The sequence below is a fragment of the Micropterus dolomieu genome, linkage group LG04 (genome assembly GCF_021292245.1).
Source record: "Micropterus dolomieu isolate WLL.071019.BEF.003 ecotype Adirondacks linkage group LG04, ASM2129224v1, whole genome shotgun sequence".
Lineage (NCBI taxonomy): Eukaryota > Metazoa > Chordata > Actinopteri > Centrarchiformes > Centrarchidae > Micropterus > Micropterus dolomieu.
The window spans coordinates 14,100,902-14,114,544 of NC_060153.1; the positions used below are offsets into that span (position 1 = coordinate 14,100,902).

Genomic DNA, 13,643 nt, shown 5'->3' on the forward strand with positions numbered 1-13,643 from the left:
ACACACACACATACACGCACACACAGACAGATATGTTCGCACGCACCTACACGAGCCCACACAGAGTGTAAGCTGTCCGTTAGTGAGACAACTAATTCTGCAGCCTTGACACCTCGTCTTGGAGCTCAAATGACAATTCCTTTGGCCTGTCAAGGCTTGAAATTATATACTCGTGTAATCCTCGCTGCCTTAAGAATGGTGGGTAATAAGGCTTGCAGGAATAAACGGTAGACAGGCAAAGAGTGAAGGTGAGAGAGAAGAGAAGTTAAAATTGAGCCCCCGTGGTTTGCAATAACCAAATAAAATAACTACAGTATAATCGGGAGTATTGGTAACACTGCAGAGAGTGCTGCTCACTCAGCTGCAGTGTGTGACTTGCTTATTGCATTATCCAAGGCATATTAGGCTTACTCATATAGAGCCACATTATTCACTCTCACTTCTCGTCAGCCCCAAGCTAAGAATGGGGCCGTGTTATATTTCATTGTTTCATCACCATCTATCTCTGGGTTAAGTTTCATTGTTTTTGAGCAAGTTGTGTTGGTTCTATTCCATTTTTCTGCTTCCACTGCAGAGGGCCTCTCCGCCAGGCTCCGCTCTCCCGTCAGCCCCATTGTTCTTCTTTTGCCTGCAGTATTCCTTTCCATTCTCATTCTGCTGGGCATCTTGCTGGCTTAGCGCATCCCTGCACTGTCTGTTGTATTGTGTGTGCAACACAGGGAGAGAAAATTGTGATGCAGCGCCATATGTGCATATACAATGTGAAAACAGCCAAGTTTGTGTGTGTCTGGGAGTGTGCGTGCGGGCCTATGTGACAGAGAGAAGAAAAAGAAAGGGCAAGATGGTTGCGAGTCAAGTCACATGTTTGTGTTTGTGTGCGTGTGTGTGTGTGTGTGTGTGTGCATGTGAGATGAAGAGATACTGAGTGCATGCTTTGTATAGCTGTCCATGTGCAGGTGTATGTGCTGTAAGTGTGTATAGGCACGTACAGGACAGTTAAGTGTCCAGCAGGATAAGCGCCACAGCCACCTTCACCGCTGTGTTTCAGTACATCCCTCTGACGCATCCCAAACTCCCAGTGGAATCTTCCATTCTGCTGTATGAGCTTTGTTCCGGCTGGACTTAACACCACGATCTATCTGTTCCACTCTCCAAGGATTCTGTTATCTGCATATCACCGTAGATGCCGATGCTGTGACCAAGACAAGGAGTTCTCCCTAACCACACTATTGACCCGAGCTTAGAAAGTTGCCTGATCTTAGCTGCAGTTAAATGCATTCAGAGCTTATCATAAGAACATAGAGCTGCAGTTTAGTAATTGTTAGCTAGTCCTTATATTAATAGAAACATGAAAACAATCTCACATTTCAAGATTATAAAAACAACCTCTTGATCTGAGATGAAACACAAACTGTAAGAATGTGAAAATATTATCACTAAAAGGCTTAATCAGATTCACCGAACAGGGTACTTCTGATGTACAAAGCACCTTTAAGTTTCCCAAATGACAACCATGTCTAAAATATCACAACTATTTCTAATTCCTTCTTCCTCCAGCTCAATCTCTGCAGCATCAGATTGTAGCTAATTACCCAACATGTGGTTCACCGGGTACTGTTGGATAGAAAAGACTGGAGTCATTTTCTGCCGCGGTGCTGCAGCAGTAGCAGCCGTTTTCCTTCCCTAATTACATCTGGCATCCATCCACCACTCAGTTTGACTTCATTATGAGATGGAGGTATTCTCTCTTCAATGACTTCTACTCAATTACTCCGCCAAGTTCCTCCCTACAATCAAACTAAACTATGCATATTGTAATCAAAGACGGATTTTATACCGGCTTGAACATATTACACCCTATTGTTCCATTCAATGGCCCTGGTGGTTTAGGCACTTTGCAGTTAATTCCACCTGTCAACATCTTTGTTCCTCCGCTTACCAAGTGTTCTATTCTAATCCTCAACCCCTTGATTGTTCAATTTGTACTTTTCATGTGTTCTACTTACTGGCTAGTGCTCAAATACTATCTTCTAACTGTCCTCAGTTATTAGTCTTTGTTAAAGGGTAAACTTTTTTTGGACACCCAAGTTATCTCCATATAAAGTTAGTCAAAGATCTCAGGCTATGATTATAGAGGATGGGTTTTTCTCCAGCTAAAACACAAGATTTAGCTTTAAGTGCCGTTCAAAATAAGGATACAGAGAACTCAAAGGGCAACACAAAGCACAACGTTATTGTAGTTGCTATGCGACTTTCTGGAATGACTATAGAGCAACATAATTGAAAATGGAAAATCAGCTCACTTGGAAATCATGTACATTCCCCCAGATGCTTCTATTTCAGTCTCTGTTTGAGACAAGTTGAAACACCCAGGGAAGCACTACAAAATGACCACGTGCATAGTTTGCAGTAGATAAGCACTTGCAGCTAACATCTGCATTGTAAGGTGTGTCCTCAGGTTAGGCAGAGTGCAATAAAACACTTTTATCCAGTGTTCTGATACAAAAGGGACACAGAAATGTATTTAAGGATGGCATAGTATTTTGGGGGTACGAATAAAACCAGTGCTTTGACACAATTTTGGAGGTGTCTTATCTGTTGTTTTTCTCTCAAATGTCTCGTCACGCTATATGCACACATCTGACAGTTGAAGACCTTTTCCTTTGAGAAAATATGAGAAGTGGGGGTTAAAACCACAAGCTGTTAGCCCCAGAAGAAACACTGTAACCTCAAGGCCACTGAGCCGATTTAATTATTAGTCAATACAAATTACGTCGCCACACCAGAGACGAAGTTTTAGTAATTATTACCTGCCAGCATTTATAGCTTAGTTAGACGTTTTTTTTAGCATAATGGGAAGTTCATTACAATGAGGGCAAAGAACGATTTCCACCAGCAAAGCATAAGCTAAATTTGAACTCACGCCGTTATTTCAGTTATTTCTGGTATCTCAGTAATGTATTTGAGTCTAGTCAATTACCTCTTCACTTCAGTGTGGATCTTTCAAGCTAACTGATATTTCTGTAGAGTCCTTCCAGAGGACCAGACACATTTCTTCAATAATAGCAGATTTCTCATTTCTCTATTTTGGATTCCCTTTATTCAACCTGTAAACATACCTGTAAACATTATTCATTTAGAGTTTTTAGTAATTTTCAGTTACTTTCCCCTGTATGACCCTTTCTGTTCTGCTCAGAATAAGCTGTTTGCCACAATGAAAACTCCTAAACCTCATCAATATTCAGGCCTACAGTAAAGAGACACTGCTGAAGTACAACATCTATTCAAATGAACATACTTCAACCTACTCTGTATTACAAGGCCAAAACTGGGACAGGCCCATCTCTCTCTCTCTCTCTCTCTCTCTCTCCTTCTGCCTTACTAAAACACTCACACCTAATGCTCTCACTCTCTCTATCTCTCTGTCCCTCTCTCCTGCACACACACACACACACACACACACACACACACACACACACACACACACACACACACACACACACACACACACACACCTAATGCTCTAAGCTCTGAGTTCAATGTACCATAAAAGAAGAACCACTTCAGTAATAACAGTTATTTTAACAACATAGTCATTATACAAATGTATGCTGGACAAAGAACATCCAAACTACAAAGAAGCTGGCATTGCCAATAGCCCTCAAAAAAGAAATTGGGTTCTTTATCTAGGACAAATATAGACGCAATTATTTCCTCAAAAATGGGCAGGAAATTGCAACACCATGCAGCCTGTAGAAATTGTGCATTTATCTCATTCTATCAAGAAAATAATATTCTTACCAGTTTAGTTGAAACAGCTATATTCAGTTGTCATTATCACCCTCCTCCATTGTAAGGAGGGTGATCGAAGGACACTATCATCACTGTCATTATTGGTTATCATTACCAACGCTGTGGAACAATAGAGGTCGGCACACCACAATAAGATTTCACAACAAGAATATTCATCTTTATATATAAAGATTACCTGTGCATCTACTAGGGTGGCGTTGGCCAAGCTCTCGTTGATGAAGACATGAACCAGGGCAGTGGCACAGAGAGAGGGTGCCCCGCTATCATTGACCCGGACCACCAGGCGATGCAGACCTCTGTGGCGCCGCTCCAGAGGTTCTGCCAGGGTGATCACTCCATTGGTGTGGCCAATTTCAAACAGTCTGAAGGGATTTCCCCCCACTAGGGCATAGCGAAGATCAGCATTCGGACCAGTGTCTGAATCTAGTGCTGTTACAGTCCTGACAATGGTGCGGGCACTGCTAGCAGGAGGAAGGAGGGTGTAGGACTCATTGGCTGGAGAGGTGATTGAGGGGGCATTGTCATTTTCGTCCGTCACAAAGAGCGAGACAGTGGCCGTGGCAGTTTTGCGAGGCTCCCCTCCATCCACAGCCCGGACACGGAAGGTATAGGTGGAAAGCTTTTCACGGTCAAACGATGCAGAAGAGAAGATAGTCCCCGTGTTGTTCTCAATGGAAAACACCTCTTCTTGCTCTTTCTCACCATCTGCTTCCACCTTCTCTCCTGTATTTTTCTCATCAACTCCATCCATCTCTACAAACAAACTTAGTTCTGCATTTTCGCCTTCGTCAGCATCAGTCACAGTGACCATGCCAACTGGGCTGTTGGCAAGCAGGTTCTCTTTCACGTAGAATGTGAAGATTTCCTGAACAAACTTTGGTGCATTGTCATTGCGGTCGGTCACCTGAACAACAACCGTCGCAGAGCCTTGTAGAGAGGGGGTACCCTTGTCCTTCGCAATAACCCGCAGTTCATACCGCTCTCGCTGCTCACGGTCCAGAACCCCAGTGGCACGGATATCTCCATTATCTGTATCTATGTAAAATGGCGCATTAGCAGCAGGATCCAGGGAGTAGGCAATTTCTGCATTCTTGCCGCTGTCAGCATCTGTGGCTACCACCGTGACCACCCTTTCACCAGGTGAGTTGTTCTCAGCAAAGTGGACCTCCACGACACTCTGGGCAAAGGTTGGGGCATGGTCATTGATATCTACTACTCGCACCATCAGCGAGCTATTGCTGGACAGACTGGGGCTGCCAGAATCTACCGCCACAATGGTAACACTGTACTCTTTCGTGGCCTCATAGTCCAGCAAGGCGGAAGTATGTAAGAAGTATTTTTTCTTATTCCTGTAAAAAATAATTAGAAAATACATTTAATGAATGTAGTTGCTACCCTACACGGAAATAATACAGGACTTCTCAGTCACTAGTGTGTTGGTGGACCAAACGTTATTCTGTCAGTAGTCATTGTGTTTGTCTTTTTATTGGGAATATTCTATTATATGCTACAGAAATGTCAGAAAATAGATTTGACAATGCCCAAAGTGACATCCTCAAATGTCTTCATCTAACAGTCCAAATCCCAAAGATATGTAGTGTATAATGATTTGAAACAAAGAAAAGCAGCAAATCCTCCCATATGAAGAGATGGGACCAGAGAAGGATTGGAGTTTTTGCTTGAAAAATAACTGAAGATATAAGATAATAAGATTGTCAAAATAGCAATTAATTTTCTGTCAATCGACTGATTGATTAATCAACTAATCATTTCAGCAGTAATATACTTTAAACTTTAATACACACTAGATTTATACACACTATCTTCTTATAATAATGGGGAGACTGACAAATATTTAAATAAGTCAACTAATTGATTTTCTTAAGATCTCTCATGATTACTTCGACAAAGGATTTCTTTAGTCAAGGACAGCCAATATAACAACTTTTGTTCAGGTGTCATAAGTAGTAGCAGCAATATCCTAAGATGGCCTTCTTTATTTCCCTCACTCCCTCCATTCAATAGCTTCAGGAAATATCTTTACTATTGACCTAAGGACATTGACATTCGCAGCCTGCACTACACTGCTGGAATAATATTACTAAAAAGTCTAAAACCCTTGGTTTGAATGAATATTTATGCTCAAACTGTACCGATCGTATGACATTTAACTACTCTGTAGCCTTAGTGAATGAGTGGTTCTACTTGAACCAAGTTTAAATGAAATCTGCATACAACAACACTTGAGCCCCTCTTCTCTGAATTCTCTGCGGAAAATATAAATTGTAGAAATACCTACTAGGGCTGTGGTGTGGGTGACAAAAGCAACAGCATGCTGAATGTGCAGTTGTCAGGAACATGTAGGATAAAAACAGTACCTGCTCCTGATAAAAAGACATAAATACTTGTTGTCTATGAATGATAGACAATCATAAGTTTTAAATAAATGTATATGTATACATAACATACCTTATCTTGAAATGAACATATAGTTTACAGATAGTTCCTGAATAACTCTGATTAAGATACTTGAGAACAAATTGCTAAATGCTATGTTAATAAACCAGTGTCTAATGATTATGGCCATTTTCTTGATGATAACCACTTTTGACTTTGAATCAGGTGCTTATTGGCACATATCCAAATAGTATATTTAAGCATGTTTGTTAATGTTTATGTCCCCCCTCAGGTAAAGTGGTGCATCATGCTGAGCTATTATTTAAAACACATTATTACTTCGTGATTACCTTGCCATTACTTACAATTGTTGTGTTCCCTCAGCAAAAGTTGTGCACCATCCTACCCAAATGTCTTAAACTGATTATTAGATTAGATTATTTGGGAACTACTTATTAATAAGCTTACCTGTCAAAGGCTTCATCTGCAGGTAGGGGTGGGAGTAATGTTTCACCAGCTGGCTTGAGTGTGAACGGGACATCTCCTACAACTGTGCACGTCACAGCCCCATTCTCTCCCTGGTCTCGGTCTGACACCTGCACCAGCGCTACTGGTGTGTCCACCAGAACATTCTCTGGTACTAATGCTGCTCCATCTCGAACAGGGATACGTCCAATCTTTCGGATCTCTACAACTGGGACATTGTCATTTTCATCCCGGACAGCCAAAACTACAGTGGTGCGGTCAGTGCGGGGTGGCTGACCACGGTCTCTGGCCGTTACTGTGAACCTCAGTTGAGCCACTTCTTCTCTGTCAATCCTGTGAAGCACGCTCAGCCACCCAGTTGCCTCATCTAGCCGCAGGAGTCGCCTTACAGACTCAGTAGCAGCTCCGAAGACATACTCCACCTGTCCGTTGACTCCAATGTCACGGTCTGCAGCTCTGACCTGGAGGACAGGTGTACCTGGTGGAGCATTTTCTGCCATTTCTGCCTCATATGTGGACCTCTCGAACTGTGGGCTGTTGTCATTCACATCAGTGATGGAAACACGAAGCAGGGCTTGGGAGGAGCGCGGTGGGTTCCCTCCATCGCGAACCCTGAGGACAAGCTCATATGAGTCTTTTTGCTCACGGTCCAATGTGCCTTTCACAATGAGCTGTGGTTGTTTTTCACCATCTGGTATATCTGCAACTTGCAGTTCAAACACAGTGCTCCTGGCTCCTCCTCCATTATCTCCACTTCTACCCCTCCGGTCCCCAAGCCCATCTACTCTGGTAATGGGGTTTACTCCTGCTGTGCGTCTTGTTGAACTTGACCCAGCTCCACCATCTTGGATAAGCTCATAGCGGTCAATGCCATTTCGCCCAAAATCCCTGTCTGTAGCTGTGGGCAGCAGGTAAAGTGTTCCTATTGGACGATTCTCCTCAACTGAGAGCTGGAGCACAGGTGATGGGAAGGAAGGTGTGTTGTCATTGATGTCTGTTATGACCACACGGCCCTCAAATAGGTCTACCCAGCTCTGCAGTGGCCCTATCACTGACACCTCAAAGTCCAAGAAACACTCATTTTCATCAAATATCATCTGGCACTGTGGGAGCTTCTCTCTGTCGATGCGCCGCGGGCCTGTTGTCAGCTCACCTGTCACATTGTCAATCTTGAAGAACTCTGAGCCGCTCTCCAGGGCGAAGGTGACATCCCCGCTGCCTGTGCCAGCCGTGAGGCCCAGGTCGGCGGCCACGTTGCCAATCTTGACGTCAGGTGGGCCCTCCTCAGCCACCCGGTACCGGAGAGCTGAGTCGACACCCGGTAGCTGAGTCAGCAGCTGCAGCATGAAGACCACGAGGCTGAAAGCCTGCGCCGCGGAGGAGTGCACTGCACCAAGCCTCTGCATGGCTCCTTCTTCCTCTCGCCTCTCTCCTTCCCGCTCTGTCTGGCTCTCCGCTGCGGCTTGTATCTCCTTTTTGGTGTTTTGTGGTCTAGTGTACCTCACAGCGTGGGTGTTGATTTACCCTTCCTTGCCTTCTCCCTGCCGCTCTCTGCGGACTGCCGCTTAAGGTCCGGCGAAAAGCTTCCGCACTCTCACTGTAGTTCACTTCAGCGATGCGGGCTCCTTTCTTTTATTCTCCTCCTGTGCTTGGCAATGCTTTTTCAACTTCTACGATAATAATTTCGTTGCCTTGCTGTGCTGTCCATGCCACAAAGATATCAAAAAAGCCATCCTGCTGCGAAAGAAGAAAAGAAACTAATTCGTCAGCCTTTGAAAAATCCACTTCACTATTTATCACTCCTTTCTTTCCAGTAAAACCGGCTAGCTATCCCGTTGTCACATGAGGACGGTTATCAGTTCATAATGCCAATTGTAAGTTCTCTTCCTATTCCAGTCACATTTGGGACAGCAGCTTTTCTCGCGTTTTTCACAGTTAGAAACTGCAATGCAGCACCACACAAAGGGGAAAAAAACACTGCTCGGCTCTCCGGACGTCGAGGTAAATGAACTCACATTCCCAATAGAGGAACACAAATCACTTTGAAAAAAAAAGTATTTGGGATGATGCCTCTGGATCTTTTCTTACCTTCGGATCCAGCTGCGTTTTCAGCTCTTCTTTTTTTCTCCCCCCGCAGTGGAGCAACGTGCCAAGCCGTCAGATTCCTTCACGCAAGTTAGGAGGAGACAAGAGTGCTTTTCAGAGCGAGTTTCACATTATATGTTTTTTTTTTTCTCATGGAACAGAAAATAAGAGCTTTTCTTGATGGGCTAGAAAGGAGATCCCATCATCATCATCATCAATTTAGCGAAATCCGGGTGCAGCCTGTGTTCGGGATGGATGTCTCGGTGATGGACTGGAGTGTAGATGCGTCTTTTTCCAAGAGTCCCGCATTCTCTCTCTCTCTCTCTCTCTCTCTCTCTCTCTTCCACACGCACCTCCTCCTCCGGCTTTTTCCCCCTCTCTCACCTGCACTGCTTGGGACTGCTGCTGCCGGTCTCAAGCGATGCTGCTGCAGTCTCTCTCTCTCCCACTCTCTCTACTCGCTACTGCAACATTTTCCCCCAGCCGCGTAACTCGATCGCTGAGCTGTAACGGGAGAGGCGGCAGAGGAGGTGTTGGGTCGCCGTGTGTGTATGTCGGTTACTAGGGACAGACCTCACCTCCCCCTGTCATATAGGAAGATTAAATGGGTAGCTGTCGCGGCTGCTGACAGCTCCTGGTGGGAAAAATATATATTTATTCACACATTCATACAAAGGACAAAGAGAGACGGGAAGAAAAGAGAGTAATCTGGCTTTAATACAAGTCAGCCCAGTCATATTTCTGCTGGTGCAGCTATTTTGCCGGGGCAAGTGTAAAAAGCTTCATTCATTCTTTTTTGAAAGAGACTTGACACATGCTCTCTAAAGTAATGGGAAATTGCTGTAATATTCATTCACATTCATTTATACTGTAGATTAGTGGTCCGCACGATGTTGTCTGATGTTCTTGATTGATGATAGATATCTTGCCCTACTCCACTACTGCAACCAATATTCTAAGGGTGAATGAATAAATAAATAAATAAATCGATAAATAAATAAATAAATAAAACAAAGTAGTATCATATATTTACTTCCAATTTTGTTTTATATATATATATATATATATATATATATATATATATGTAATTCCTCCAACTCACACCAATGCACACACTTAGGAGGATGTTGTTTTTTTAGGCTGACCGACCTGCTCTGTGAGGAGCGCAATGCAGCATTGGTCTGCTGCTATTGAACACTTCTTCCACGCTGCCGTTCTTTAAACTCCCTCTGCATTTTTAATTTCCAGAAACAGTCAGGCCGTTTGTAGGACCGACTGTGCTGCCCGGCCTGGCTTCAAAGTAAAGGGAGTTCCCCAACATAATGTTATGTCCGAGAGAGAGAGTTCTGTGCACCAGCTATTAGTGAACAGTTTATGGCTGGCAGAGAGTAAACAAAGACTGACAAACTGCAGAGAGGTTACATATCTTTCTCTCTCTCCGTTTTTTCTTCCCCACGTGACACAGCCTCTCTCTCTCTTTCTCTCTCTCTCTCTCTCTCACACACTTTTTTCTCTCTCTTTTCTATCCTCCTCTCTTATCCCCCCCTTTTCAGTTGCACCAGGAGGATCTTGCTTGTGTCCGTGTGTTTATGAGTCTGTGTGCTTATCATTCCGGAGGCATGCGCCCGCCCCAAGCGCACCCACGCCCTCTGTCGTTCATCCTGCGCGCGCTTTTATTTCCCTCGGAATCAATCGCGCGGTTCGCCCTGTGGTGCATGCATGCGTATTTGTAGAAGAGAGGACAGAAAGAAAAATGTGCATGTGTGTGTGTGTGTGTGTGTGTGTGTGTGTGAGTGTGTGAGTAGCTTTGCTTCCTGGGTCAGGTCAGTTCACTTTTCAGTTGATTCAGGAAATTTAAGTCAGATTTGACCTAATGAAAAAATCATCTAATAAAAATCTGTTCGTCTGAGCATGCTCTTATATCCATCCCATTAAGATATAATTGAGCATGAATCCCCTTTCATCGGCAAATGAACTGCAGTTTCAATTTGCATATTGAATGAAAATGTGTGCCTGTGTTTGTGTGTGTATTTCTTTGCACATGGGCCTGTATGTGTTCTAGTTAAAGGCAGGATGTTCTTTGGACAAACATAACCTGGGTTGACATCCATTAGAGCCTAAAGGCCAGTTTTGTGCAAAGAGGATCACAGCCTCACCACATGGTATACAAGGATAACAGTTGGAAAGAATGAAGACAATCTTGACATAGGCTACATATTTGATAGTATTTGGAAACTGCAACTATTCACTATTCAAGTGAAGTATCAGGGATCAAGTTTGCCAGATATCATGAATACATTTTGTTCTCATTCCGCAGGCCCTTTTAAGGCTTAGGTCCTATATATTGCCTTTGTGGATATGTAAGTGTCTACCTGACTTTGTTGCCTCTTTGTGAGGTTAGTGCAGTAGCACTAACCTCAAAAATACAAATCAGCGCTGCTCAGTCAAGCCCTTTTCAGTAGCACCTTCCAGCTGGTAGATTTTAGTACTCTCATTTCAAACTGATGACAGAAATAAAATAACTTTCACATTTCAACTGCATCAGTTGAATGTAGTTCTTGAACCATTTGTAGGAGTATATGCATGGTTTTGAGCTTCTCTGAAAGATAACACTCTGGAGTGTCTAACCCAAAAGTCAGAATGATTGTAATGATTGTGCTACTGGAATTGATTAATATAAGTTTAAACACACTAAAACTAATATATTTTTTTATTTCTGCTTGAAAATGCTTGCTAACAAATGTATGCAGACAACTATAGCTGGGACTTATTAGCTGGAAAACACTGTAGGGCCACAGGATAAAGCCTTACCTAGTCCTAGTTTAAATTTCATACCATGAAAAATGACTATTTTACACTTTTCTAAGTGTATGTCTTAGCGTATTTTTTCTAAAACAGCACCGCCCCTTGGCAGCAGGCGGCTGCTGCTGCACCGCTCCATATCAGCCGGCAGCTCGACACAGATGTGTTTTTTATGCTGGTAGATCATGAACTTCTTACTTAAAGCTGGATATCGTTATTTTCAGAATTTTATTGGCTACACGAAGTGCCAGTCATCGGCACAATTACTTGCAATTGGCTCGGCCTATCCAGGAAATAACAGGGGCTGGCCCTTCCTTACAGCGCGGGCTCTTGTTGGCTATTGAAGGCTGTGAAACAGACATGTGAGCTCCTATTGGGTCGGATTTGGTGTCACTTGAAAGGTCAGAGTTCAGCAGCTAATTTGAATACAAGCTATTGTAATTGTTTACATTCTAATCGGCGTTATTATGGTTATAATGACATACGAGCCTACATTTTGGTTATCATATTCTTTTTTTTTTCTAAAAAGGGTGAGTTAAAGACTATTCAGATAAGTAAAAATGACTGAAGTTGGAAACTGCTGGGTCCCCTCATTTAACAGGTTTCAACAAACTTGCTAATTGTGTCACTGAGCTAGTTGCTATTGAGTGTCTAGAGATAAGGTTTTGAGAGCTCATGACTGTTTTCTCTTGTCTTTTTTATCTAACATTTCCCTGGTTTTGGCTTTTTTTTAACTTGCAGCATAAATGAGCATTGCTAATTGTTTATTGATTGCTGTCTGTTTCTATTTTAGTGCAGGCACACACATACATTCCTGTTCTTAGATTCAAGGGGCTGTCTCTAGTGACACAACACTATTTGTAGTGTAGGCTAATTGTGGTACATTTGGTTGTAAGAGCAATAACAGTAATGATGGAACCTCTAATTAGTTGCCTTCAACTGTAGTAGTCCTATGCATGGAAAAACTCTGCATCAAAGGCCTTAGCCTGTCACTTTGACCTCGGTAGTCATAAAACCCTTTAACAGTCTTGTGTTGACTCACCTGAATCACATCAAATACACCAAATTGACCCTCTGATATTCACCTCCTATGCAGACCAGTAGATACAAGCCAAGAGAAAATATGGTAGGATCCTGCCTGATGGTGGACTTCAGCTCAGCATTCACCACTTTGATCAGTGAACTGCTTCACACTAAGCTCCCCCAACTCACCATGCCTGCCTCCACCTGTCATGGGATCAGCAGCTTTCTGATAGTTGGAAAGAGCAAATGAGGCTGGGAAAAGCCAAATCCAATACCATGACAATCACCACTGGTGAACCCCAGGGATGTGTTTATAAAAGATGCAACACTTAGTAGAGCTGGACGATTTATTGAACGATTAGTTTGTTTTTGAATGTTGTTTTTTGCCCTCACAGTTCACTGACAAGGTTTGTACTGTAAATGTGCTCAATTATTAAAACTGGGTTTATTTATTTTTTTGATTGATTTTCAAAATTGATTATCTAAATGTTAAGGAAAGGGAAGGTAATGGAAAGTGTCACAACCTGGCTCAACAGTAAGTGACAAAAGTAGGAAACCACACAGTCTGAAAATAATAATAGATATTTTAATAAGTAAATTGAGCAAAATATACAATTGTAGGTGTCTGTCAGATCAGTATGTATGCAGTGTATGTGTGAGTGGAGTGTATGGGTGTAGAACACAAAGAACCAAACAGAACAGTCGGCAGGCCAGGAGAAGAGAAAATCAAATCATCAAGCACGCTCCTTTATAGCCACTTGAGCCCCGCCTGCTCAGGTTTGTTGCATCTCACACCAGGTATCAACTCCACCCACCAGTTACCTTGATTAAAGGGACAAAACACAGCAAGATACAAACAAGAAAGCCCAAACCTGGGGCCTTCACATAAGGTAATGTTGAGGTCCACATTATGGAAACAAGGTGCCCCTATATGCGGTACACTGCCGCGGCTGACTAACGACCCCTGCTACTAAAATTTCAGTTTGGCAAACCTAATGGCTAACAATATGTTTATTGTAAAACTGCTATACAGTACA

The 13,643-nt window shown here is 42.9% G+C and overlaps 1 protein-coding gene across 2 annotated transcripts in view; it reads right to left on the minus strand.

The window, feature by feature from the left end:
- The window catches only part of pcdh7a (protocadherin 7a), a 61,522-nt gene extending 51,411 nt beyond the window's left edge, over positions 1-10,111 (minus strand). Inside the window, exons 1-4 of one of the 2 annotated variants that reach the window (XM_046046959.1) lie at positions 9,931-10,111; positions 8,785-9,285; positions 6,679-8,433; positions 3,989-5,162 (exon numbers count right to left, since the gene is read on the minus strand). In XM_046046959.1, coding sequence (XP_045902915.1) covers positions 3,989-5,162; positions 6,679-8,102 — 2,598 coding nt within the window. In that variant the 5' untranslated portion in view covers positions 8,103-8,433; positions 8,785-9,285; positions 9,931-10,111. Of the gene's footprint in view, positions 1-3,988; positions 5,163-6,678; positions 9,286-9,930 lie in introns of both variants that reach the window. The other variant, XM_046046958.1, reaches the window with a different exon arrangement.
- Positions 10,112-13,643: the final 3,532 nt, after the last annotated feature.